The sequence below is a fragment of the Oryctolagus cuniculus genome, chromosome 16 (assembly GCF_964237555.1).
Source record: "Oryctolagus cuniculus chromosome 16, mOryCun1.1, whole genome shotgun sequence".
In the NCBI taxonomy this organism is placed as follows: domain Eukaryota; kingdom Metazoa; phylum Chordata; class Mammalia; order Lagomorpha; family Leporidae; genus Oryctolagus; species Oryctolagus cuniculus.
The window spans coordinates 19,704,544-19,732,237 of record NC_091447.1 but is presented as its reverse complement, the minus strand read 5'-3'; the positions used below and the strand labels follow the sequence as shown (position 1 = coordinate 19,732,237).

Below are 27,694 nucleotides of genomic sequence, written 5' to 3'. Positions count from 1 at the left end.
GCTAGAGCTAAGGGGAAGTCAGTTTGGGTTTGGTGGGTTGTGCTTCTACATTCACAGTCTTCTCTGTGCAGTAGAGTTGCCCCTAACCATTCTCGTGTAGGAGCTGCTTCCCAGGTGCCCCTGCTGCGCTCTGCTACACTCCTCACACAAAGGAGCAGGGGCAGAGGCAGTATCCTAGCATGAGCGGGTGCTGTGACATCTGCCGCTGGGAATGTGGTTTGAAATGTGTGGAGCCAGGGGGCCGGCGCTGTGGCACAACAGGTTAACAACCTGGCTTGAAGCACCAGCATCCCATATGGGCGCCGGTTTGAGACCCCGCTGCTCCACTTCCAATGCAGCTCTCTGCTATGGCCTGGGAAAGCAATAGAAGAAGGCCCAAGTCCTTGGGCCCTGCACTTGCATGGGAGACCTGGAAGAAGCTCCTGGCTCCTGGCTTCGGATCGGCGCAGCTCCAGCTGTTGCAGCCATCTGGAGAGTGAACCAACAAAAGGAAGACCTCTCTCTCTATCTCTACCTTTTTCTGTAACTCTGTCTTTCAAATAAATAAAATAAATCTTTTAAAAAAAAAAGAAATGTGTGGAGTCAAAAGTCTGTGGGAAATTGGTCTACTTGTTATGCGTGTAAAGTGCTGGGAAGAATTGCGTTCTCAAGTGAATTCTCTTCCTTAGGAATGTGCTCAACTGTGCAGACACATCACAAAGGCACCACTTACAATGTGCATTCTGAGCCAGCGCTGTTGCTCAGTAGGCTAATCTTCAGCCTGTGGTGCCGGCACCCCCAGTTCTAGTCCCAGTCGGGGCACCGGATTCTGTCCCGGTTGCTCCTCTTCCAGTCCAGCTCTCTGCTGTGGCCCGGGAAGGCAAGGGAGGATGGCCCAAGAGCTTGGGCCCTGCACCCGCATGGGAGACCAGGAGAGGCACCTGGCTCCTGGCTTCGGATCAGCGCGGTGCACCAGCTACAGTGGCCATTGAGGGGTGAACCAATGGAAAAGGAAGACCTTTCTCTCTGTCTCTCTCTCACACTGTCCACTCTGCCTGTCAAAAAAAAAATGCATTCTGGGTGTAGGATTCATGCTTATTTCACATGACTTTTCATGACAGCAAAAAACACTAACAAATTGGTTAATGAATGTCAATGCAAAGCACAGTTGTCATTATCAATGCACAAAAATACTTGGAAAATCCTGAATTTTTATGGCTTATGCGTGAAAGAAAATTAAAACTATTTACAAATTTGGCAACAATTTTAAAAATTCATATGACATTGCCAAAAAAAGAGCCATGAGACCAAAAATAACTTTCCTGAATTAGCAGCAATTAAAACTAAATTTCAGGAGTGGGCATTTAGCCCAGCAGGTAAGACACCAGTTAAGACCCCTACATCTGGGGCTGGCTTTGTGGTGCAGTGGGTTAGGCTACCCCTTGCGATGCTGGTATCCCATATTGGAGCACTGGTTTGAGTCCTGGCTGCTCTGCTTCTGATCCAGCTCCCTGCTGGTGCACTTAGAAAAGCAACTGGTAATAGCCCAAAAACTCAGGTTCCTGCCACCTTCATGGGAAACCAGATGGAATTCAGGGTTCCTGGTTTGTGGACATTTGGAGAGTGAACCAGCAGCTGGAAGATAACTCTCTGTCTCTCTCCATCTTTGTCTCTGTCCCTGTCTGTCTCTCCCTCTCTGTGTCACTCTACCTTTCAACTAAATAAATAAATCTTTAAAACCAAAAACGGGGGGGGGGGGCAGCATTGTGGTGCAGTGGGTTAAGCCTCTGTCTACAATGACTGCTTCCCAAATGGGCGCCTGTTCAAGTCCTAGCTGCTCCACTTCTGATCCAGCACTCGGCTGATGTACCTGGGAAAGCCATGGAAGATGGCCCAAGTGCTTGAGTTCCTTCCACCAACATGGGAGACCTGGATGAAGCTCCTGGCTGCCAACCTGGTCCATCTGGCCACTGGGCCATCTGGGGAGTGAACCAGTAGAAGATCTCTGTCTCTCTCCTTTTCTCTCTGTGTCTGTCTCTCCCTCTGTCTCTGTAACTCTGCCTTTCAAATAAATTAATCTTTATTTTTAAAGGATACCCACATCTTATATTGGAATGCCCAAGTTTAATTCCTGACTCCTAAGTTCTGACTTCTAGCTTCCAGCTACTGCAGACTGTGGGAGGCAACAGTGATGGCAGAAGTAACTGAGCTCCTACCACCCACCTGAGAGACTGGATTGAGTTCCCAGTTCCTGGCTTCAGCTCTAGCCTAGCCTAGCCTAGCCCAGCCCAGCCACTGCAGATATTTGGCAAATGCACCAGTAAATGGGAGGTCTCTCTCTTGTTCTCTCTGCTTCCCAACTAAATAAATATTTAAATTCAGTCACTCATGCTTAAAGGAAGACTGATTTATCTTTTTACCCTATAGAAAATGATATTAATATGCACCCTTGTCATATGAGAATTCGTCAGAGTGTGCAGCCCAAAAGCAGTATTTACAGCAGTGTGGGAGGCACTCTATATTCTGGATTGTTTTCTTGGATTTTAATTTTGTGATGTATCTCCAGCTTATAAAATTTTGTGTTATAATTTTTAGTCTGAGTAAAATCACTTTCATGAATACTTTGTGTTTGTAACACTGCATTCTTTTTTTCCATAAAGAAGGTGTAGAGCCACAGGCCTCATCAAACTCGTGTCCCAGTTAGGGAGTCACCACTATATGCAGGAGGCGGTGCAAAAACATTTTCCGTACAGTGTTTAATTTACCTTCGTAGCAAGCTGATGAGGCAGACGCTACCTGCATCACGTGGAGCTAAGCATGTGACCGTAGTGGTGAGATACCATAACTTGTAAAATGTGAACTAGGGAGGGTCTGTTTTGGTAAAATTAGAAAGCAGAAGCATTTCCCTGCAAGACAGCCTCTTCAACCTCAGTCAACATCACTGCTGTGCTTGGCCCTTCCCCATGGTCCTGGGCCCTGTACTTGAAGTTCACCATCTGTGTGCTGTGCCCCCCACCCAGAAACCCAGCTCTTATCTGGAGGACAGGGTCTCCTCCTGTTCCACTTCCTCAAGAAGTGTTTTCAGAGGTGGAGTGAGGGTTAAAATTGAGGAGTGCTTTGGGTTCTGAAAAGAATCAGTTACTGGGGCAGGCGTTGTGACACAGGGAGCCACTGCTTGGGACGTCACATCCCATATCAGAGTGACTGGTTCGAGAGCTGGCTACTCTGCACCTGCCATCCAGCTTCCTGCTCATGTATCCTGGGAGGCAGCAGCTGATGGCTCAATAACCTGGGTTCCTGCCACCTGCATTGGAGACCTAGGTGGAGTTCTTGGCTCCTGGTATCAGTGTGGCCCAGCTTAGGCTTTTGTGAGCTTTGGAGAGTATACCAGTGGATGGAAGGTGGGTCTCTCTGTCTCTGTCTCCATGTCTCTCTCCTCTCTGTCACTCTGCCTTTTAAATAATAAATAAATAAATAGATCTTTAAAAAAGAATAATTACCATAAGGTAACTGTGGGCTGTGAAAAATTTATTCCTGATTTTTGGAGGTGTGTGTATGTGAGGGATGTGTATTGGTGTGTCTGTGAGAGTGATGTGTACAGTACCAGCTGTGCAATTAGTCCAGGGTAGTTTATATTAAGGAAATTTGAGGAAGACCTTTTTCAAAAGGAAATCCATGTATTTTTGTACTTGGGAATAGAACTTACTCCTTTTCTAAATTGAGGATATTATGATGCTTAGTTGGATCATTTCTTGCTTTACCTACAATGCATGGTTAGAATATTCCAGGTGGCAGGAGGGCTGGGGTGGGAAAAACTTGAACTCTGGAACCAGACAGAACTGGAGTTTGAATCCTGGTCCCACTACCTTTTATCTTTTCCAACACAGACACCTCTGCCATTTGTGAGCATGGGAACAGTAACTGTGTATAGCACCCCTAGCTTGTGGCATTAGTGTGCATTGTACAGTATGAGTCCCATGTGTTCCTGGAGGAAACCAGGACAGAGCTTGAAGTACACAAACAGTGCTGTGTGTAGCCAGGGTTTACACTTAATGGTTGGGGCTGGGCTGGGCTGAAGCTGGAAACTGGGAACTCATTCCAGGTCCCCTATGTGAATGGCAGAGACCCAAGTACTGGAGCCATCACCTGTTGCCTCCCCGGGATTGCATGAGCAGGAAGACTGGAATCCAGAGCAGAGCCAAGACTCTCAAACCCACGCACTTTGATATGGAATCCCAAGCAGCATCTTAACCACTAGGCCACTTGCTGAGCCCAGAGATGGGGTTTTGAAGACTCTTAGTGAACCCAAGCTAAGTACGTAGTTTGGGAAGCCTGCACCCCAGGAATTCCAGGTTAACTTGGTCTAGGCTTCTCCCTTTCCTCCTGGAGCTCCTTTCTATTTAGGAATCAGACCGGCTGTTGGACTGTGGACTCAGACTCTTAGCAAGTGTCACACAGGCGTGTCCCAGCCCCCACATAACCTATAGATAACTAGATTTCAGAGATATGCTCAGGGCATCATTTCATGGGATCTTTCGACACCAGACATCTGGAGTTTGGCACCAGCTCAGCTGAGTGGTTGAGACGTGTGATTTAAACTCTTGTGTACCGGTGTTCTCCCTGGGTTAGAAACTGCCTGTTACATGTCTGCCTCCCATCCGCGCTTCCAGGGGCCCACTGTGAAAATACACAGACATCAGACAAACACTTTGCTCCAGCAATGCTGAGTTACAAACACACTTTGCTTCAGATGTTAGAATGAAAGAAACTCATTTTGTCAATTCCTAGAAAGATGAAGGCTTCTTAGGTGTTACCAGGCATGTGTGGTAAAGGAATATGAGTGGTTCTCATCCTTGGCTTGTGGAAATCAGCTTTGCTGGGTTGTAAGTCACACCCTCTGTGTTATGAGCACTCACATCAGGAGTTTTCTATAGGGCCTGCTGTCAGAATCACTTGGGTGAACCTGAAGAAAGTAAAGGTGCTGGGGCTGCACCCCCAGAGCTTCTGCCTTAGTGACTTGGGGTGCTGCGGTCTGGGCAGCTGCGTTTTAACACTGCACAGGTTGCCAACACTCCCCTAGGTTGCCAAGGCTGGAGCTCATTGCTCATAGTAGCATTATGATGAGGATAATGGCATTGTTCAAAAGCCATCAGAAAATATATACAGCCTTTTTTGGGTTTCAGTTCTATAGGTTTTAGTTTTAGTGGGGGAACACTAATAGCAGGTTTGGAGATGTGCTGCTGCCCCAGACCTGGGGTGAGAGGAGAAATGCTCAACATGGGAAGACAGCAGCCCCAGAGTCCAGACTCGCATGCCTCCCGCACACAATGTGTGAGTACGTGGTGAAGTCCATGTCACTGGGAGAGGCCTGGCTTTCCCTGAAAAGGTGGCTGTAGCTCGGCACCAGCCATGTCACCGGGTAGCAGAGTAGGCCCTTTGCTGACAGACAGTTTTCATCTTCCTTGACGGGGAGGAACTGGGAATGAAGATTTTCGTGTGATATCTATCTTTATTGGCACCAACTATCAATATGTCTAAACCATTGTGTAAAACAAGAACTCCACCCACCTACTGTATTTCATAAGAGATATTAATGGTGGACCGTGTGTTTTGATGAAACACATGTGAACGGTGGGATGCAGCTTTAACCTTGAGGGCCATTGCTTCCAGCAAGGAGGCCTTTGCACTATAAATGTGGTAACGCAGAGTCGTCAGTTATAGATTACATTTTCTTTTTTAATTTCCTTTTTATAAAATGGCTAACCATTTTTTAATATGAAAACTTGGTGACTTAAAATTTTTTTATACTAAATTCTAAAAAGATGAGCATTAATCCTAAAAGTGTCCACGTGGCTCCTGACTGCACTTCACCATAGTTTGACTTTGCAATAGTGCAAAAGCAATATACACTCCAGAGACTGCCTTTGGGATTTTGAATTTTGGTCTTTTCCTGGGCTGGCATTATGAGGTTCAGTCCTCTCTCTGGATGCTGAGCAACAGTAGGGAGTAGGGCTTCAGGTCAGCCCCATGGTCATTGTGGCCAACAGCTGACCATCCACATAGTGCGGCTTTGCCAGGGTGTCCAGCAGGTGAGGTGGATTAAATGGATTTTCCCCCACAAGACATTCAGCTTACAGCGGGCTTGTCAGGATGTAACTTTTCATGTGTCCGGGAGCACCTGTAGTGAGATCAGTACCAGGCGCATCTCCCTCCCCTGGGAAAAAAAGCAGAGCCTCCCAGAAACTCTCCCCTTGTGTTGTCATCATGGAAGACAACTTTCATAGATGAATTAAGCTGGTCCAGCTGGCTGATTCTACAGGCAAACAAGCTTCAGGGATATAAAGCCGTGAGCTCAGCAGAGAAGCAGAGCAAACGCAGCGGTCAGTGGTTTAGTGTGTGGCTCCTGGAGCCAGCCTACCAAATTTGGAGTCCTGGTGTTGCTCCTTCTGTCAAGTTACAGAACCTTTCTGTGCCTCGTTTTCTCCGTCTCTAAAATGGGGTAATAGTACATGATCCATGTGTTTCTGGTGAATTTTCTATTGGAGCTCTTGGTCATCTCGTGCAGGAAGCTGTGCTGGTGGCTTGACTGTGGAAGGTTATGGGTCAATTCCTCCGGGTCACATGGGGATGGGAATAGGACTTATTTCAGAGTGTTGATATAAGGGTTGAATAAAAACATTTGTAATTGGGAAGCCCCTCATGAATGTTAGCACCAGTCTGTAACAACGCTCCCAGGGCCACCAAATCCTCAGATTCTTCTGTCCTCCTCATGTTTCCATAATGTGATGGGAGAAAATAATCAAAACAACCTTATATGTTTCTGGTTTTTGTTAAGCATTTTGACTTGGAGATATTTGATAAAATCTGATTTCCCTGGTAGAGTTTTGGCTTGTGTTTGTGTAAGTCATTCTGAGTGGTCCTAGGAATCCATGGAATACATTCCACACACAAATTCTTGCTGTTTCAAAATATACCAGCCTTAATTTAGTGCTGTTTATGTAGATTTAAGTTTTTGAGATGTTAGGTCATGGTGGTTAGAAAAGTGACTCCCACATTTAAAAAATAAAATTTTTTATTTAGGAGAAAATACATTTCAGGAGTCTAGACAGTTTTTTTAAAACTATATAAACAGAGGCTGGTGTTGTGCCACAGGCTAAGCTGCCATTTGGGACACTCACATCCCATCTTAGAGTACTGGTTTGAGGTACCTGGGAAGTCCTTCGGCCCCTGCCACCCATGTGGGAGAACTGGGTAGAATTCCTGGCTCCTGACTTTGGACTGGCCGAGCCTGCAACCATTTGGAAAGTGAACCAGCAGATAGATGGAAGATCTCTCTCTTTACCTATCTCTCCCTCTCTCTCTCTCTCTCCACTCTGCCTTTAATTAAATTAAAAAAATGATATAAGCAGAAGACAATTTGTTTTCAGGTTACAACTGAATAATGGAAAAACAGGAGATGCATATATATATACACACACACACACACACACACACACACATATATATATATATATGGCTGGGTGATGCTGAAGCCAGGAGCCTGGAATTCCATCTGATCTCCCACATGGGTGGCAGGAACCCCAGTACTTGGGGCGTCTTCTGCTGCTTCCCAGGTGCATTAGCAGAGAGCTGGCTTGGAAGCAGAGCAGCTGGGACTTGAACCGAAGCTCGGATATGGGATGCTGGTGTTGCCAACGATAGCTTAGCCTGCTGCACCACAACACCAGCTCCACGTTTGCTTGTTTTTCAATCCTAAAAGTGTTACTGATGCTTTGAACTTCACATTGAAATAAAATTTTTTGACTAACACATTCATTTTACTGATGTAATTTGATGTTAGCTATTTGATTGTAAACCAGACGTAAAAAGTAAGGATTATCTATAATCACGACATATTAAAAATAATGTTTATCACAGTTTATAGACTCGGGGAACCTGTAGATTTCTTTCAGAAGTTTCTTCAGTAGCTTTGTGAAGTCCTGCCTGGATTTGGTGGTTGTGAGCATGGGGCAGAAACATGACGGGCGGGAGTGGAGAAGGAGCCAGTGTTCTCCTGAGGGTGTGTGAGCCTGTTCTCTGTATTTTCATCTTTGTTCAAGCATCTGAGAAGTGGGGCGTGTGTTTGGGTGATAGGAGGCCCATTCAGTCCTCGAAATTCAAGGGAGAAGAGTGCAAGATCTGCTAAAATATACGTTTGTACAGTGATTTAGCCTCTCAATGAACATAAAGTGACAAGGCATTTGTCAGCGAGTACCACAGTGACACAGCATGGGCAGCCACCCCCTGACTCAGTGACTTCCCACCAAGGCCGCTGGAGGCAACTGAGGTTTGGCTGCTGGAGGGCTGGGTGCAGCTGGATGGTTCTGCTTTAGGCTGTGGGCTGGGCTCAAGGATCCCCCCCCCCCCCCAGCCCCGAGTCGTTCTGGAACCTGGGCTAACGTGGCAGCAGCTGCAAGGGGCATGCTCGTCATGTGATAGACCAGCAAGGCTCACTTCAGTCCTCCATTCGGGTCATGCCTGTAGCATTCCTTTGGCCAGAAGGAGTCAGCACAGGCCCGCCTGGAGATGGCAGGCAAGGAAGGGGACAGACGTGTGTGAACAGCCACGGTCTACTCGATTGCGGGAGCCTTTGTGTCCTACGTGGGAAAAAGCTGAAAGGATCTGATATTTAGTGTAGAGACATAAAAAGTATCTACAAGCAGGAGGTCGCTAACCCTATATTACAGCACCCCAGAGGGCTTGAGAGGCAAACAGTGTGGCTCCCCTGGGAGGGCTGAGTCTGTGTTTCAGACAGGGAAATTGCGACTTCACAGAGCGGGAGAAAGTAGTTATATGATTTCTGCTTGGCCACCAAAAACAGGGGAACCTACTTCTCTGGTTAGGGATGACCCCTTTTCCATTCTGAGGTTACTTAAGCATCCCAAGGCTTCAATTTGGGTTGCCCAGTGCTCTGGGCTTGTGTTCTAAATTCCTGAGCTGCTTGGCGGAGCTGAGAAGTAGGGGTACTGCCTGGGATGCTCTGTCTGGCACCAGGCGCGTCGGGAGAACCCTGGGCCTGCTTCACTGTTGGATCCTGTGCCCCTTGTCTTCCCCAGTTCAGAGCCAGTGTCACAGGGAAGGGTAAAGGGTATCCAGCCAGTCGGGAACCTCCTTTCCCCTTCCTCCCACCGTTTCCCCTACCTTTTGGTGGCTGTCGCTGGTGGCAAGTGACCTTGCACAATTTTCTAATGGATGATTTTCTCATGAGGGAAAGGAGGGATATGAGATCAACCATACAGAGCTCGTGTGAGATTGAGTGAACATGTGACAAACCCTAGCAGTGCCTGGCAGGTATTCAGTATTTAATGAACATGAGCTGACAGTGCCTTTGTTATTATCTGCTATCACACCGCAGACAGCATTCCATTACTGCTGTTTCAGGATTTTGTACCTTCTGACTTAGCACCTCATTGTTGTGTCTCTCCTCAGCAGGAGCACTGCATTTATGATGTAGGAACTCAAACCAGTATCCCTTGGATTACACCCAGCTGTGTCTCCTCCACTGTGAAGCCTTCATCTTCAAGGACCAGATTAGATTGCTCCTAAAAACAGTCTTTTTTTGACGTTCACCTTTTGCTTGGCGTAAAGACACTTGAAGCCATAGAGATTTCAAGGCTTTGAGTTAGCCTGGGCTTTGCCTTTGAGGAGACACTTTTACACCCAGGGAGGCCCTGGCTTCCTTGTGCTGTGTCAGAAGGGTTGAAAGAGGGCAGAGGATAATTTTCATAATGGGTGTTAAAGGAATATCTTGTTCTAATACTCTTCCAACTCCTGTCCTTTGAATTTCCTTTGAGGTTGTGGCTGCAGTCTTACCATTTGGCTTGTTTAAACGTATTGTCAATGTTCAATGAAGTCACAGTTCCCAGGGAGTGGTCACTCTAGGAGAAAAGATTCAGCTGTTTTAACAACAGAAAAGGATGAAAGGTGCAAGGGCTTTATTTGTCTTTCCTGTAAGGATCCAGGGTGGGAAGGAGGCTCCTTGGCACCGTGGAATCCCCCTGTCTGAGTTCTCTGCTCTGCCAGGGTGTTGGCTGGGCTCTCTGAGGTCCTTTCCCTAGGGTGAACCTCTCTGTTCTTCTCGTGGAAAAAAAAGGAGTGTAGAGAAGTACACCTACACTGTGCCAGGGCCTAGGCCTTAGCTGGCACTTGTCACTGCCACTCTCATTCTGGTGGGGAACTTAATGCCTGGCTCCCTGGAGCTGCAAAGGTGCTGGCACGTGGAGCCCCCAGCAGGTCCCAGGTGCAGTTCTGTTTCCTGTGGAGGAAGGGAGGGCCTGCTTTGGGTGCTCAGCTAGCAAGTTCCGGGCCAGGAGCAACACCTGAGAACTTGGCCTTTCCATTGAATAGCTAACATATAGCCCAGTGGTTTAATGGAGAGAGTGGGTGGTTATAATTGTAATTAATAGCAATTGCTGATTTTGAGATCCAACTATGTGCTCGGGGCTGTTCAACTCAATTGAATGAACTGCTGCATGGACACTTTCAGAAGGGCTACACAGGAGGTATGGCTGTTACCTGCATTTTATAGACAAGATACTAAGCCTTTCGTAGTGATCTCAATTCAAGATCATCCAGCCAGGCCTGCTGGACTCCAGAGCCTTCCCCCACACTGCCCTGGGAATCAAGGGTAGCCATATAGTGCCTTTGATTCTGGCTTTTGTAACCAGTCGGCAGCCCAGGCTGTCAGGAAAAGCAGTGGGCCCTCTGGAACGAGCCAAGCAGAGGCTGCAGAACCAGGGGGCCACCGTGAGCTCCCCGGTTCTCTGGGAAGGTCACATGAACTACTTTTAGAATGTCATTCGTGACCCCTCATTCCTGTGACAGCAGGGTTCCCCACGAGCACACACAGTCTCTACCAGGGTACTTCAAAACTAGAATTGAAAGGGAAACTTGTCTTAGTGCAAAAAAATAAAATAAAATCTATGCATGGGTTTTACAGCATTCATTTTCCATGAACTTTTTGGCGACTGTTCCTGCTTTCTTGGTAAGGGGTTGGCACCTGGTATCAGGGCACATGGGGTCCGGTAGTTGAGGCTGGAGCTCTCTCAGTGACGTGAAGCGTTACTTTGGCTTGCAGTCTTTCCTCTCTGGGAATATACGTGCATTGGGCCCTGTCACAGGTTTTCCAGAGTGTCTTGGGGCCTCTGGGTTTCTACAGGACTCCCTCATCATTTTCATCCCCGGCAGAACTTTTGGATAAATTTTTCTTGGATTGAAATAGTTTCAAGTTTAAAAGGAGTAAAAGCCAAGTGACTGATGAAAATGAATAATATTGGTTGTGTCTGCAGCGCGCTAGGCATGATCATTTATCTAACTGCTTTGCATATGTGAAATTACCTCTGGGCTGTACCACTTAGTCCCAGTTTACAGATAAGGAAGCTGAGCCACAGCATGGTTCATAACTTGCCCAGCATAGCTCACTAAAAGTAACCAGAATTCACACAGGCACCTAAAAGATCCAGAGGTGATCTCTTAGGTTTCTCCTAGGTCTAGAAAATGCTGTGCTGCTCTACCTCTTGTGTATAAGCAAGCTCAGGAACTTTTCAGAAACACAAACCAAGCTGCCACATAATTCACTCCCTCCACCTGACAGTAGGCAGTGAGTGCAGTTATAAAGGTTCATTATCCTGCTGATAATTTTAGAAAGCCTGTAATCTTTTCCTTATCACCCGATGCAGCAGTTGGCTCTGTCCCTCTGACATTTTTTATCACAGAGCTGCTTTGATAAATGTATTGAGGTTTTCCTAAAACACAGCTGGTGCTGGGGGTGGGAGTCATGGACAGGGGGCTACTTTCAGGGGAGATGCTTTTGGTATGCCAGGAACGGCCTCCTGGGTAGATCTCAAAGGCTGCTCTGGGGCTAACAGTGTCCCAAGGACATCTTAGAATCATAGAATTTTACAGCACAAGAAGATTTTGAGGATATTTGTTCCAACAGTGCCCCCTCACCCCACAAGCCTCACTTCCCATGTGCCAGGTAGTGTTGCTGGTGCTGGGATTACAGCAGCAAACAGAGACCCTACCCATGAGTGCTAAGCCCAGTGAGGGACGCCTGCCTGCCACATCTGAGAGCCTGGGTTCCAGTCCCACCTGCGCTTCTGATCCAGCTCCCTGCTGATGCGTCCCAGGAAGCGGCAGGTGATGGCCCAAATATGTGGGCCTCTGCCACCCATATGGGAGACCTAGGTGCAGTACCTGGTTCCTGGCTTTGGCCTGGCCAATTCCCTGCTGTTGTAGGCATTTGGGGGAGTGAACCACTGCATGGAAGATCACTCTCAAATAAAAAAGTAAATTGTTAAAAAAAAAAAAACACCTGAAAACCCCTGCTGTCATGGAGCCTACATTATAGGTGGGAAAAGGGAATACATTATAGCAGCAGTTAAAAAACAGATCATGGGGCCGACTCTGTGGCACAGTGGGTTGGTCCTCTGCCTGCGGCACCAGCATCTCATATGGGTGCCGGTTCTAGTCCCGGCTGCTCCTCTTCCAGTCCAGCTCTCTGCTGTGGCCTGGGAAAGCCACGGAAGATGGCCCAAGTCCTTGGGCCCCTGCACCTGCATGGGAGACCCAGAAGAAGCTACTGCCTCCTGGCTTCAGATCGGCACAGGTCCAGCTATTACGGCCATTTGGGGAGTGAACCAACGGAAGGAAGACCTTTCTCTCTGTCTCTCCCTCTCACTGTCTGTAACTCTACCTCTCCAGTAAATAAAAATATATATAAAAAAACAGAGATCACATTAGGTAGTGGAAAGGACAGTGGGGTTATATATATTATGTGATAGATATAGTACAACTACATTGCTTTATACACAGGTGTTTATGCACATCATAAACCTTTCTCAACCCATTTTTCATTATGCCTCTTGAACCTCTTGTAGCATTTTCCCCATTCCTAACCCTCCCATGAAATTGTAATGCCATGGATATACTGTGTACCTGCTTAAGTACTGTATGTGCATATCTGACTTTCTCTTTTGATTCCATTTTCCACAAGTTTTTTGAAGTGCCCACTTTAAAAGAGATTCTCCACCCTAGAACCTATTCTCACAACCTTGGAGGCAAGATTACCTGGTCATTCTGCTAAGTTCTGCTTGTTGCCCCTGGGAGCAAAACTAAACCCATGAAGTAGCTGTTTTTAAAATACCACAATCAGGGCCAGCATTGTGGTACAACAGGTTAACCCACCTCTTGCAATGCTAGCATCTGATACTTGAGTGCCAGTTCAAGTCCTGGCTACTCCAGTTCTGATCCAGATCCCTGCTAATGCTGATGGGTAAGCAGCACATAATGGCCCAAGTGTGTAGGCCCTGCCACCCACGTGGGAAACTCTGATGGCTCCTAGCTCCAGCTTGGCCCAGCCTGGATTTTATGGCCATTTGGGGAATGAACCAGCTAATGGAAGATCTCTGTCACCTTCTCTGTTATTCTCCCTTTGAAATGAATACATCTTTTTTAAAAATACCACAATCTAACCTCAAATAACTTTTGAATTAAAAATACTTCGTTTCTTAATTATGTTTTGATCTGGGTGAAAATTTTTAAAAATTGTTTTAATTATTCGGCACAAAGTCTGAGACTCTAAACTCCCAACTTTAATGCATTGTGCAGTAGAAGAAGACTTTAGCAGGTTAATGGAAAATATGTGGCATGAAAAAACTATGTATGAGCTCCAAAATTTCTTTGCACTAAGATACATTCATCTTTTAATTTCATTTTTCTGTAAGCTTTCCAAAGTGCCCTCAACCAGGCTGTATGTACGCTAAGAAGAATGAAATCCTTTAGGGACAAACCTGACTTCCTATAAGATGTGAGGTGTGGGCCAGCGCTGTGGGGCAGCGGGTTAAAGCCCTGGCCTGAAGCCCCAGCATCCCATAAGGACGCTGGTTCTAGTCCCAGCTGCTCCACTTTCAATCTAACTCTCTGCTGTGGCCTGAGATAGCAATGGAAGATGGGCCCCTGCACCCACGTGGGAGACCCGGAAGAAGCTACTGGCTCCTGGCTTTGGATCAGCATAGCTCAACAGTTGCGGCCATTTGTGGAGTGAACCAGCGGATGGAAGACCTCCCTCTGTGTCTCTACCTCTCTCTGTAACTCTTTCAAATAAATAAAAAATAAATCTTAAAAAAAAGAGAGAGATGAGGCTGCTGAAGACAGAGACTGTCAAGGCACCACCCATCAATGCTGCTACCCCGTAACTGATCTGCCTCTGCCTCACTTCCTCCACCACCCTAAAATGTGTCTTCTTAGGCAGCAGGTGTTATCCTTCCAAAGTGGCTGTCCTGTCCAGCTACTCTGCAAAAGAACATCCACAGGCCTCACGACTGCTTAGCAGTCTCGGTGCCTCTGAAGGCTGCTGCCTGTCAAACCCCACACCCTGCTCCTGGGCCTGGTGCTGCAGCCACGCTCACTGTCCTCAGGCCGGAACATGCCAGTCAAGCTCATGTGTCAAGGTCTCTGCTCTTCATCCTTTTCTGGGATTCTTCTTCTTTATGTTTATTTTTGTTAAATACATTCTAATTTTATAAACTTTATTTATTTATTTGAGAGACACACAAAAAAGAGAGAAGGGAGAGAGAGAGAGAGAGTGGATATCCACTAAGAGTAGATATTGTGGGGGTAAATATTTAGCCTAGAGCAGTTAAGATGCCCCAGTCCCACATCAGATAATTGCTGACTCAAGTTTCTTTTGAGTGCAGACCTAGGAGACAGCCATGAGGCTCAAGTGACCCAGGTGTGAGGCATTTATTGAGTTCTTAGCTCCTGGCCTTGGCCTCAACACGGACCCAGCTGGGGTCTCTACCTCTCCCTACCTGTTTCTTTCTATGTGTCTCTCACATAAATAAGAAAATTGAAGAGTTAATTAATTTTAAATGGTTTTTATATTTTCAGAGATTGTGGAAGAGTTTCTGATGTGAAAATACAATGCGACTCAGACTTGATTCCATAAATAAAGTTTTATTGCAGCACACTCTCCTTTCATCTCCTATTGTCTGCGGCCGACGTTGCACTGCAGTGGCAGAGCTGGACGGTTGCTTCAGAGATGATGAGGCCCACAGAGCCAGAAGCAGTCACTGGCCCCTTACAGAGGCACTTGCCAGCCCTGCTGCAGGATGTGGTTCTGCCATCAGGCTGGAGGCTGGCCTGCTCTCACCTTGTCTGCTGCTCAGCCTGTGGGAAGAGGGACTTGTCAGGGACACAGTTAGCTGCATGGCACTGGGAGATACAGTCTTCACTGTGCAGCTGTCTGCCTGGCTGGAACTCCAGATGTTCTGTTAGTAAAAACAGAATGGATGTTGGGGTGCATTTAGCAGACCTCTGCAGGTATGTGTGTGTGTGCATGTGTGCACATGTTAGTCTTTTTCTGTTTTAAAATCCATTGTAGTGATGGAAGGGTATTACGTGGAGTGTAAAATCCGAGGTAAAGAAATGTGGGGAATGTGATGACGATGGAGGTGGACTTACCTGCTCCTACATTCACGCACTCATTCAACAAATGTCTAATGAAAATGATCACCCCCTCTTTGCCTGGTGATGTGCTGGGTTCTGGGATTGGAACTTAGTTTGTACCTACCAAGCACTGATTCTCGCAGCATGGGCTTCAGCCCAGCAGCACCAGTGTCTCGTGGCACTGATTAGAGTGCAGCTCTCTCTGCAGACCACCCAGCCCTAATTACAGTTGGGAGACTCAGACGCTTGTATTTTAACATGCTCCCAGGTAATCCTGGCACACCCTTGGGAACCACTGCTGAGGAAGATGTAGCGTGGATTTATGATTATAATAATGGTCCCTTCTCTTCACTCGGTGAACATTTTGACCTTGCAGGGAAATCAGCAAACATTTGATCCTCCTACCTTGATTCCTTATCAGTGGTCTCCTGTGCTCAGGAAATGTACACAAGTCAAAGTGGACTAACCGTAGCTTGGCTCCAGATTATTCCAGCAGACAGTGATGGTCTCTGCCAGTGCCAGAAGATGACTTCCCACGAAATTGCCCAGGCAGTCACCGGCACCACACAGAGGTTCTCAGTCCCTGATGGGCTCGTCTGTGGGAAAACAGGCCTCGACAGCCTTGACTGCACGACTTTCAGATTCTGAGAAAAACACGCACGATGCCTGTCCAAACCAAACAGAGCCAAGAGAATGTCTCACAGGCGCAGGCTCGGCTGCAGACCCGTGCTGCAGCTGAACGCCTTAGGTGATGCGTTGCTGCACCGCTCTTGGAAGCCACAGAGCTCCAGCCAGAGGGGATTTGGATGGAACGAATAGTCTATCTGTCAAGGGTGTGTCTGTACAGACCAGAGGCCCGCACCTAGTGAGTCACCTGTCACTGTGTAGTGCCTCGTGGCCACTCAATGAGTTAAGAACTGTTTGAGATCAAAAAGCTGAGGTGTAGTGCAGCTAATTTGCATGTGATCTTGTACCCAGGAAGAGGCAGGGTTGGTTAGTATTTGAAGCCAGTAGTTAGTTTTTGTAGTTCCTTATGCTTACACACACACACATACACACACACAGCCATCACAGTGAGGTGTGGTTGTTTCTGGGACTCTCTGCCTTGGTCATTTCTCAGTGTGTTAATTCAGCAGTTAGGTGAAAGTTCTACCAGTGAGTGAACTGGCCACGAGTGACCAGGTCCTCCGTTCTGTGTCCAGCACCTTTGCTGACTAACACTGAAAGGGGAAGAAAGGATTACTGAGTCCAGGCCAGGAAGCTGTAAGAGGTTCCCAAATTACTCATTTCCCATTTGAGTTTGTCCTCTCGCATCAAAAAACTAAAATGCTCTGTAGAGGAAGAGTGGAGTCCGTGTCACTCAGTTAACAGACTTCTAAAGGCAGAGGGCTGTATCATCCCAGAGCCCCACTCAGTGAGTTAAACCGAGAGGGCACACTTGGGTTTGACTGATGCGTACATACGGTAACAGAAGACAGCTTGGTATGTGAGTCTCCTTGTATTCTGCTCAGCTGCCCCAGTCTCTGTAATGGGCCTGAAATGGAGGAAAATGAGTAGGCACTAAAGTAGTTGAAGCAAGAGCTGAAACATTTTGTTTCATCACACATTCCAGAAAATATACAGTATATTTTGATTACAGTCTCCCCTCCTTGCCCCTCCCAATCATTTTTATTAGTGATTGATGTGATTGCACAGTGGTTTGGTGGGAAAAGCACTTTGCAACCAAATTTAGTAAACCACAGGCCAACTTTATTTTTAGTTTTGGTGAATAAGGGCAGATAGCAGTTGCAAAGAGATCACTGTATCCTCTTCTAAACTTTTTATTTATTTTCGAATGCTTTGCCTCTTGCTTTCTCTACTGCGTTTTGTCTGTTTGGAGTATGATCACTTCAAGGAGAAATGGCCATTGCTCAGTCATAGGAACACTGTTTTTTGTCAATGTATAGGCTTTACCTTAATAAAAAAAATTGCATATCTGTATAGTCATGTCACAGACATTTTGAAGCTGAGAAATTAAAGTACCACAATTAATCAGTGATAGGTAAGAATGAGGAATCAAATGAGGAATCATAAATAACGGTTGAATATTAACTGCTAACAACATATTAAAGTTGCTCCATGATGCATTATTAAGAAATAAGTAGGATGATAAAGGATGCAGTTTGACAGGTGCTGTGGTTTTAATGTGTCTCCAAAAGCCCATGTGTTGGACACTTAATCCCCAGTGCAACCATCGTGGGAGGTGGGACCTGTATGAGGTGAATTAGGTCGTAAGAAACCTATGACTAGATCCATCTCATTCTCAAGGGAGCGGGTTTGTTGTAATAGCAAGCCCAGCCCCTTCTTGCTCTCTGGTGTTCTCTTCCCCTTCTGCCTTCTGCCGTGGGATGCTGCAGTACAAAGGCCTTTGCGAAATGCAGCCTCTCGGCCTCAGACTTCCAAACTCCAGACCTGTGTGAAGTGAATCTCTGCTCTTTGTAGGTCACCCAGTTTCTGGCATACTGTCATAAATGCACAAAATGGATTAAGACAACAGAGATTGGGAAGGGGGTCAGTTTTCCATCTGTATGGTGCAATGGCAGGCTTTCAGAGACACTGAGTAGATGTGGTTTTGCTTATTCGGTAGAGGATGGTTAATTGTTGAGTGAGTAAGTGAGTCCTGTGCCTACTCCAGGGCTCTAGAATATGGGGAATGAGGTTCAGTTTGCCCAGAGAATCTTGAAGGAGCTGTATAATGATGACACACAAGTGCTGGAAGCGTCACTGAGACTCCTTCTGTGAGGACCCTGGCAAACAGCCGTCTGCCATGCTTGAACGTTGTCACAGCAAAGGGCTCGTCCCTCTTGCCAGGTCCATTCTGTTGTTGGAAAGCTCTCATTGTGGGATGTCTGTGGGATTGTAGCAAACTCTCAGCTGTGCTTTGTAGATAACAGAGCAGTTACCCAGGCCAGGGTGGGGCCCCAGGGGTTGAGCTGTCATTCGTGTATTCCCTTCAGCTCATGACGAGAACTCAGGGCAATTCCCAGTTTCTCCCTGGAGTTTCCATTGTGAAGTCTAGATGAGGACTTCTAGGCTTAGATTCTCATAATGATGTTTCTGGGGTAAGCGGTGGCATGGAGCGAGGCAGGTGGGGGGAAGGAAAGGGTATGTGGTTTGCAGAAGTGCTGGGCTTTCAACTCTTCACACAGTCTGAGCCCATACACTTGCAGGCCTCCTAAAGCTCCCTTAATTGAAGCATGGGGTCCCGGCTGTGGTGAGTGGCAGCCCCACCGTGGTCAGTGCCAAACCACATCAGTTCCCGTTGTCACATTCAACAGAACGGTCTGCATGGGAGGCTGTCAAGAAGTGATGACTCTGGAATCCTTGAGTGAGGAAGAGATGAGAGGCTGGTGGTAGCTAAGTTGGTGAGGAGAACCCAGTTGCAGATACAAGAGGCTTGTCAAAGCAGGGCACTAGATTCCTTCAGTGTGGCTGCAGAGGGAGCAGACAGGGTCCGAGGGAAGGGTCTGTTTTCATCTAGAACTGACTAGAACATTCATACACATTCATAGGTATGCATGTGTTATATATATATTGCCTTTTTTTTTCTGACAGAGTGGACAGTGAGAGAGAGAGACAGAGAGAAAGGTCTTCCTTTGCCGTTGGTTCACCCTCCAGTGGCCGCTGCGGCCGGCGCACCACGCTGATTCGATGGCAGGAGCCAGGTACTTATCCTGGTCTCCCAGGGGTGCAGGGCCCACGTACTTGGGCCATCCTCCACTGCACTCCCTGGCTACACCAGAGAGCTTGCCTGGAAGAGGGGCAACTGGGACAGAATCTGGCGCCCCGACCAGGACTAGAACCCGGTGTGCTGGCGCTGCAAGGCGGAGGATTAGCCTAGTGAGCCGTGGCGCCGGCTATATATTACCTTTTTATAATTCCTTTTTTTTAAAAGCTGCAATCTGGATATTAATAATGGAAATTTCCGCAAAAGAAAAGTTAGTCCTTGTTGTAGACTTCTTTTTGTTAGTGTAGAAGTGTTGCTTTTCATTGTTTGTGAACACGCACATACTTCCATATAATTAATTTTATGTTGGCAAACATTTCCTGAGAACCCACTTCCTGCTTGACAGTGTTGGGAATTGTGTTGTCCGGGAGAGTCCTGGGGGTGCTGAAGAGTGCAGCTTCGCTCAGAGGGATGCCGCAGACAAGGGTGTGCGAGCTGGAAGCTGGGGGAGGGGGTGGGCAAGGCCACTGGTGGGGGTGGTCTGGAAGGAAGACTGAGTCTGAAGGTAAAGAAGGTAACATTTCCAGCACGGATTACTGTGTGTGCAAAAGTGTGGGCTCAGGGCAAGAGAGGCTGCGTGTGGCTCCCAGGGCCTTCGGGAGAGCGCCCAGCAGGTGAGTGCGTCATGAATGGGAGAGGAAGCTAAGGCTGGGCCATGGCCCGTTTTTCTTCTTTTCATTGAAGGGCCAGGGCGGGCAGTGCAGTTTGGTTGGAAGATACTGTTCTCTGCCCAGTTTCTCCATCCTTGCATCTGAATCAAAGAGGAAAATTGTAATGAACTGGAAATTGGCTTCTGGAATTTGGAAATTACACACCCAGCTCAACAAACCATTTATGTGATTTATAAATTTTTAAAGCCCTTCCTAGAAAATGTTCTGTGCCTGTTCTTGTACAAATGGAACACGGATTTTTAGAAATGCAGTTGCAATAGCTATGGAAATGTTCTTTATTCAGATGTGCCTCTGTATATCTGTATCTGTTTCTCTTTGTGTCATTTACCGGCTTTTTCATTCTGTCACTGTTCTCACTCCTCCCACCCCTTTAAAAAAAGAGATTTATCATTTATTTGAAAGGCAGAATAACAGAGAAAGAGAGAGAGACAGAGAGAGACATCTTCCATCTACTGGTTTACTCCCCAAATGACTGCAGTGGCCATGGCTGGACCAGACTGAAGCCAGGAGCCTGGAACTCTATCCAGGTCTCCCACTTAGGTGTCAAGGACTGAAATTCTTGGGCTACCGTGCTTGTCTTCCCAGGTGCCTTAGCATGGAGCTGGATTAGAAATGGAGACAAGATACCAACTGGCACTCCTATGGGATGCACTCATGTGGGATGCTGGTATTGTAGGTGGTAGCTTAACTCACACCTCAATGCTGGCCTCTCTCTCCCCTTCTCAAGTCTTTTGCTATCTTCCTTTTCCTATATCTGCAACCCTGTCTCCCACTATTCCATCATCTGTTCTCATTAACATGCCATGCTTGTATTCATTATTCCTACATTTCCTGAGTAGAACTTTTTATTTCTCTTTCACAAAGAAACGGTAGGTAAATCAAGATCCATTTGTCACTCATGTGTCCTTTGATCTCTCCAATTCCCCCAGTTTGTGGGAGAAAAAGCTAACACATTGTCTTTTTCTTTAAAAAAAAAGTTTTTTTTATTTGAAAGGTAGTTGCAGAGAGAGGGAGAGAGAGAGAAAGAGATCTTCCATCCACTGGTTCACTCCCCAAATGCTATAAAGGCCAGGCTTAGTCCAGGCTGAAGCCAGGAGCCTGAAATTCTATCCAGGTCCCCCGTGTGAGTACCATAGCCCAAGCACTTGGGTCATCTGCTGCTGCTTTCCCAGGCACACGAGGCAGGAGCTGAATTGCAAGCATGCCAGCCAGGACTTGAATCAGCATACTTGGGCTCCTTTTTTAATTCCTTTGCTTCTCCTTTAGTTAACAGCTCCCTGCCCCAGGGAGTCCACTGCCACAGTGGTCCTCTGCCGTGGCCGTGACTTGGTCGTGGCCATATGCTCAGTCTCATGGGGTGCAGGGCTTTGTTTCTGCCTGGAAGAGGAGTTCTGGAGACGCGAGGCTAGGAGTCATATTGCTGCCTCCACACGACGACGAGGAGGTGTTCTGCCCTCTGCTGCCATCCCTCCTCTGTGGAGAGCCAGCGCTGGTAGGAGCCACAGGTACCCTGCTTGGCTCTGCTTCTGGCTGTGTGTGAGCCATTTCGCCCGCTAGCCGCTGCCTGCCACCTCGGCCGTCCAACCTTGTCCTTGGACTCTTCTGCTACCAGCCTATGCGCGGGAGGGCTGGTCGTGGTGTTTAGTTCAGAGTTGAGGGGCTCTGGCCCGAAATAAAATGCAAGCATTAAAGACAAAAAAAAATGGGATATGGGATGCCAGCAGCAGCTTATCCCACTGCACCACAACACCAACCCTTAATGCAGTTCCATGCATAGAGGAAACATTTAATGAGCGTTTGAAGAAACGCAGTAAGGTTGGGAAAGAAAGGGTGTGCTGACAGGTGGTTAGTGTGGTGGGGTAACTGGTAGATGGGATGTAGTGGGTCAGAGGACCAACTTGCTTAGACTAGGAGGTAGAACCAAGATTTCACAAGCAATTAATCAAGACAGGTGTTTTGGGGAGTTCCTACTGTTATCACTTTATTCTACATATTGGATTTTTAGGTGTTCAGATGAGTCTTTGTGAGATTGTTGGAGAGATGCAGTCAAGTATGAGAAAATCCTCTGTAACAGGTGTAGCAACCCTGTCATGCAACTGTCAAACCCAATTCATTTTCTTCTAAACCTGTGTGTACCATTTGTTGACCTGTAGCTTTTGTTGTTGTTAGTGTAAGGAAACATACAGATATGACTCATCGGCAGCTCTGGCTGTGTTTCGCTTCTACGTGATGGAATGATTAAATCAGATTGAGCTCCAACTTCATCATGTCAGAAACTGCTTAAGGACATGAACATGCTGACTTGTTTTGGGAAATCTAAAAATAACATGATAATGTGATATATACACTAAAACAGAAAGAAAAATAATTAGGCAGTATATACCAACATGAGCCACAATTACTGTTCTTAGTTCTTTTTACTAGCAAAGAGCATTGTAGATCTTTACTGAAATGTCGCAGTCTCACAATTTGTTTTAAATTATTTATTTAAGAGGCAGAGATGGCGGGGGGGGGGAGGGAGGGAGGGAGGGAGGGAGGAAGGAAGCTCTCCATTTGCTAATGTACCCCCAAATGCCTGTAATAGCCTATGCTAGGCCAGAGCCAAAGCTGGGAGCTAGGATCAAAATCCAGGTCTCCCATATGAGTGACAGGAACTCAGTTACTTGAGCCGTGCCCAATGCTTCTCAGGGTCTGCATTAGCAAGAAGCTGGAGTCAGGAGCCAGAGCCAGAAATTGACGACAGGGACTCCCATGCGAGACATGGGCGTGTTAACTGCTAGGCTAACCAACTGTTCCCAAAATGCATTTTTTTTTAAGTTTTTATTTATTTATTTGAGAGGCAGAGTTACAGACAGAGAGAGGGAGAGACAGAGAGAAAAGTCTTCCTTTCATTGGTTCACTCCCAAATGGCCACAATGGCTGGAGCTGGGCTGATCTGAAGCTAGGAGTCAGGAGGTTCTTTTAGGTCTCCTACGTGGGTTCAGGGGCCTGAGCACCTGGGCCATCTTCTGCTGCTTTCCCAGGCCATAGCAGAGAGCTGGATCAGAAAAGAAGCAGCCAGGACATGAATGGGCATCCAAATGGGATGCTGATGCCACAGGCAGAGGCTAAGCCCACTGCACCACAGCACTGGCCCCAGGGCATTTGTTTTTGACCCTAAAACTTCTATAAATAAAAAGATTGTATCCTCTGGTTTTGGAAATAATGTAGAGATACAGAAAAACCTGAGAATAAATTTCAGAAAATTTCGAGGACATAGAAAAACATTCATACTTCTTTCTCCCAAGGGTTATTGTCATTAGCATTTGGCCACATTTCCTTTTAGCCTTACGTTATTTACACTATTATTGTTTTAAATTTTTACTTATCCACTTTTCATTTTATTTTAAAGGCAGAGACCAACCGATAGAATAAATAAAGGGGAGAGTGATCCAACATGGGAAGTGAGATACTCAGCAGACTCATAGAATGGCGGATGTCCTAAATAGCACTCTGGCCTCAGAATCAGCCCTAAAGGCACTCGGATCTGGCTGAAAAGCCCATGAGAGTATTTCAGGCATGGAAAGCCAAGACACTCTGGCAAAAAGATCTCTGTGAGTGAGATCCCAGTGGAAAGAACAGGTCTTCAAAGAGGGAGGTGCCTTTCTCTGAAGGGAGGAGAGAACCTCCACTTTGACTATGACCGTGTCTAAACAAGATAAGAGTCGGAGAACTCAAGGGGCTTCCATAGCCTTGGAAACTCATAACTGGTGCATAGGGAGATTACTGATGCCATAAACAGGAGTGTCAATTTGTAAAGTCAACAACAGGAGTCACTGTGCACTTACTCCTCATGTAGGATCTCTGTCCTTAACGTGCTGTACACTGAGGCTTAATGCTATAACGAGTACTCAAACAGTATATTTCACTTTGTGTTTCTATGGGGGTGCAAACGATTGAAATCTTTACTTAATGTACACTAAACTGATCTTCTGTAAAAAAAAAAAAAAAAAAAGAAATTATCAATTCCCAACTTGACTCTCACTGGGATTAAACATGACAATAGGTCTGATCTGATTTCATCATCATTTAAATAAAATCATCTATTTTTCACTTTATGTTTCTGTGTGGGAGCAAACTGTTGAAATCCTTACTTAAGGTATACTAAGCTGATCTTCTGTATATTAAGATAATCGAAAATGAATCTTGATGTGAATGGAAGGGGAGAGGGAGTGGGAAAGGGGAGGGTTGTGGGTGGGAGGGACGGTATGGGGGGGGAAGCCATTGTAACACATGAGTCGTACTTTGGAAATTTATATTCATTAAATAAAAGATTAAAAAAAAAAAAGGCAGAGACAGACAGTCAGACAGAGATCTCCCATCTAGTGGTTTACCGCTCAGATGCTGACAGCAGCTGGCTCTGCCAGCCTGAGGCTGGGAGCCCAGAACTCCATCCGGCTCTCCCAGGTGGGTGGCAGGGACCCAGGTTCTTGAACCATTGCCTGCTGCCTCCCAGGGTGCACATGAGCAGGAAACTGGAATCTGAAGCAAAGCCAGGACTTGAGCACAGGTACTCAAATAGGGGTCGTGGACATCCCTTAGCCTCTAGACAGAACTCCTGCTCCAAGATTATTACGTACAGTTTATATCACCATTTTTTCTTTTAACCTTATAGCTTAAAACATTTTTAACTTCTCGTACAAATTCTTTGTATGTGAAACGTTTAAAGGCTCCCTTACATTGTGTCTGCACACTTCACTTTTAAATGATTTGTGTGTATTCCTCACATTCAGCCTGCAGACCCTAAATGAGTGGTGGGTGTGGCCCTCAGTGGCTGCTCTGCAGCGGGAGTCCGACCGTGGCAAGCTCCGGAGGCCAAGGGGCCCGTAGCAGCGGAAGTTGTGGACTTGGCGGCCGCAGCAGCCTCTGTGCTGACCCACCTGAGTGTTTGCTAATTCCTCTATTGTGAATCCCGGGGGGAGTTGGTCAGAGGCCCTTCCTGGGCTCTGTGGTAGTCATGCCCACACGTACCGACCACTGCCAGACCAGAACAGCATCTGCACCTGCCTTTACCAAGATGAGAAAACTCAGAGATGCCGTGCCCTGTTTCTTCAAGTTAGGTTGTGGCATCTGTGCCCTTTTTCTGAGATGGTGCCTTTTGATGAGTGTGTGTGCTATACTGTTTTCTGTTATCGAATGATGATGATAGTAGATATCTTATTTTCCTGGCTTCTTCCTTGGGATATTACTTTACTTTAATGTCCTGCTTTGTGAAATCCAGAAGTCCAGGTCAGCTATATCAAATTCTTGGCAGCTCCCCAGGTGTCTTTGCTTGCTGATCTCCATCCCTGGGATACTCCTCCCCACCCACTGACAGGATGACAGGTGCTGTGAAGATTCCTATAGGACACACACACACACACACACACACACGTGCACACACACGTTTTCTGGACCTGCTTCCCCACCAGAGGGCGTGATCCTTTTCCCTTTTGGGCAACCCTCATTCCACTGACCCCATTCCCTGACTGCATTCTCCTAAAGAACCTAGGAAGTTGCTTGAGGAAGTGGAGGCCTCTTCAGTGGAGCTTTCCCCAAAGGAGCCCGGGAAGGCTTCTCACGGTGCTCCTGGCAACAGCACAGAGAAAGGTAAAGCCTTCTCACAGGTCACACGGGTGCTGTGTTTGCTTTTGCGGTCACGGCTGAGGTGGCTGCCAGAAGGGACTTTTCCAATCAATATGGTAAGACTTTCACAAACAGCGGAAGACCGTGGAGTGAGAAAATGGACAATGAGAGGGAACATATGCATTATCTGGAACCTGTTCAGCTCATCACAGAGCACGTGCTTCGTCTCCATGTGGACAAATCTCAGGTTCAGAGGCCCTGAGTAGGAGACTGTGCTTGTGTGGAAACTCGTTCCTTTGCTACTCTAATTCTGTTCTCTTATCAGTTAGGTCCTTCTCCACCTTTCTCATTTTAAAAGAAATATTTATTTCAGAGAGACAGAGAAAGACAGAGGAATCTCCCATCCACTCCTCAAATACCTGCAGCAGCTGGGACTGGGCCAGGGCTGAAGCTGGGAACCGGGAACTCTGTGCCTCCCATTTGGGTGTTGGGAACCCAATCACTGGGCCATCGCCACTGCCTCCCCTGGTTCACATTAGCAGGAGGCTGGGCTGAGGAGCCAGAGTTGGGGATTGAACCCAGGTCCTCCACGTGGAATGCCAGCATCCTGACCGTCTTAACTACCAGGCTAAATGCCAGCCTTCCAAGTGACCTCCCTTGAGAAATTCACTAATGAGGGCAGCCTGCCAAGACTTGCAGTAGCCTGAAAAGACAAGGCCCCTTATGTGAGGAACTTCTGAGTTCCTGGAAAATGCAATGAAAAGATAAGTTATTTTGTTGCAAAAACTTTTTTGAAATCCCTGCATCTGAGAGACTATGGGTTGGGTAGGGCCCTGGGAGTTAACACAGACCCTTCTGCCTGCCTGTTCATGTTTTGATCTTCCAATACAACAGAAACAGATGAACTGCTGCCCTTTCTTTCTCCACGACCATCTTTCTTGATGCCAAACTTCTTCAACACTTTTTCCAGCCTGACAGCTATAAGGAGAAAAAAGAAAGTTTTCATGCATTTGTTGACAGAGCAGCAAGTGTTACAGTGTTCTGGTTCAGGTGCTAAGTGAAAGAACTTGGGCCACTTGAAGAGGGGAGGGTGGTTATTGGGTGCGAGCAGCTCAGGGATCAGAGTTCCCTCATGTCAAGAGAAAGGTGGCCAGCATGCTTGTTCCTTCCCCAACAATGACAGTGGCAGCACTTAATGTCGGCAAAGAAAAATTTACCATTTTGCTATATCTTACCCTGGATTAAGAGAAAAGGTTTAGGTAATAGCTTTTTTTTTTTTTAATGTCAGAGCAGTATAATAGGTAGAAGCAGCCAATATAAATGGGTGGGATACACCTTACCCCTGCCCATCTCTGCATAAGCGACTGAGTTGCTGGCTTAGCAGTGGACTAGTGGGACTCGATTGTTCCTTAGTTGCTGTCTTATTGTTTCTAGTACAGCAAGTCTGCTTCCTCATCTACTTTCTGTGCTTGTTAAGGACAGGAACCATCTTTTTCATTTGTTTAACAAACATCTCTTACGTAAGTAAAAATCTGATAAATGTTTTAAGTGAATGATAGACGGATGAGTGAATGAATGAATGGAACCTGTCCCTAGATTTCACTCTTCTGATACCGAGTCAGTCTCCTTGGTAAAGAGGTAATGTGTGCCCTGTAACACTGAAATATGCCTTCTGAGTAGATTAAAAGGCAGGACATTGGGCTGTATACATAAAGGTACTCTTTGACATCTGTCCAATAGCAAAGACTGGAAATATCCTAGAATAATGATGAGAGGGGTTGGTTAGATAAACTGGTTCATTTCCTTGCATTACTATGAGAGCCTCTAAAAACTGTTGGTTATGCAATAGCCTAAAGAACTGCTTATGAGAAGATGTTGTTATGGAAGTGGCATTCCAAATTGTGTGCTCACAAAGCTTTGGGAAACCCAGTTGTATGGAATAAAAGGAAAGAAAGACATCCACAAAGTGCCAGTAGTGGTTGTGGGTAGTTATGAGTGATTTCTTCTCTTTTCCCAGTGGCCTGGGAAGCTGGCTAAATTTCTTTCATAATGTAGAAAGTTGTTCCTATTAACAGAGAAAAAGTGATCTGAAACAACTATGTCAAATTTGAATGTTGCTAAACTGGAGGATCATTCATTTGGATACGTATTCATTGGATTTTTCTATATGATTAAAACATTTTAAAAT

At 46.5% G+C, this 27,694-nt stretch overlaps 1 protein-coding gene across 2 annotated transcripts in view; it reads left to right on the top strand.

Moving 5' to 3' along the window:
- JAZF1 (JAZF zinc finger 1) overlaps nt 1-27,694 on the top strand; it is a 335,261-nt gene that overhangs the window by 13,126 nt on the left and 294,441 nt on the right. Inside the window, exon 3 of one of the 2 annotated variants that reach the window (XM_070059687.1) lies at nt 339-5,310. The exons of the other annotated variant lie outside the window; for it this stretch is intronic. Coding sequence (XP_069915788.1) covers nt 5,307-5,310 — 4 coding nt within the window. The 5' untranslated portion in view covers nt 339-5,306. The remainder of the gene's footprint in view (nt 1-338; nt 5,311-27,694) is intronic. 2 annotated transcript variants of the gene reach the window in all.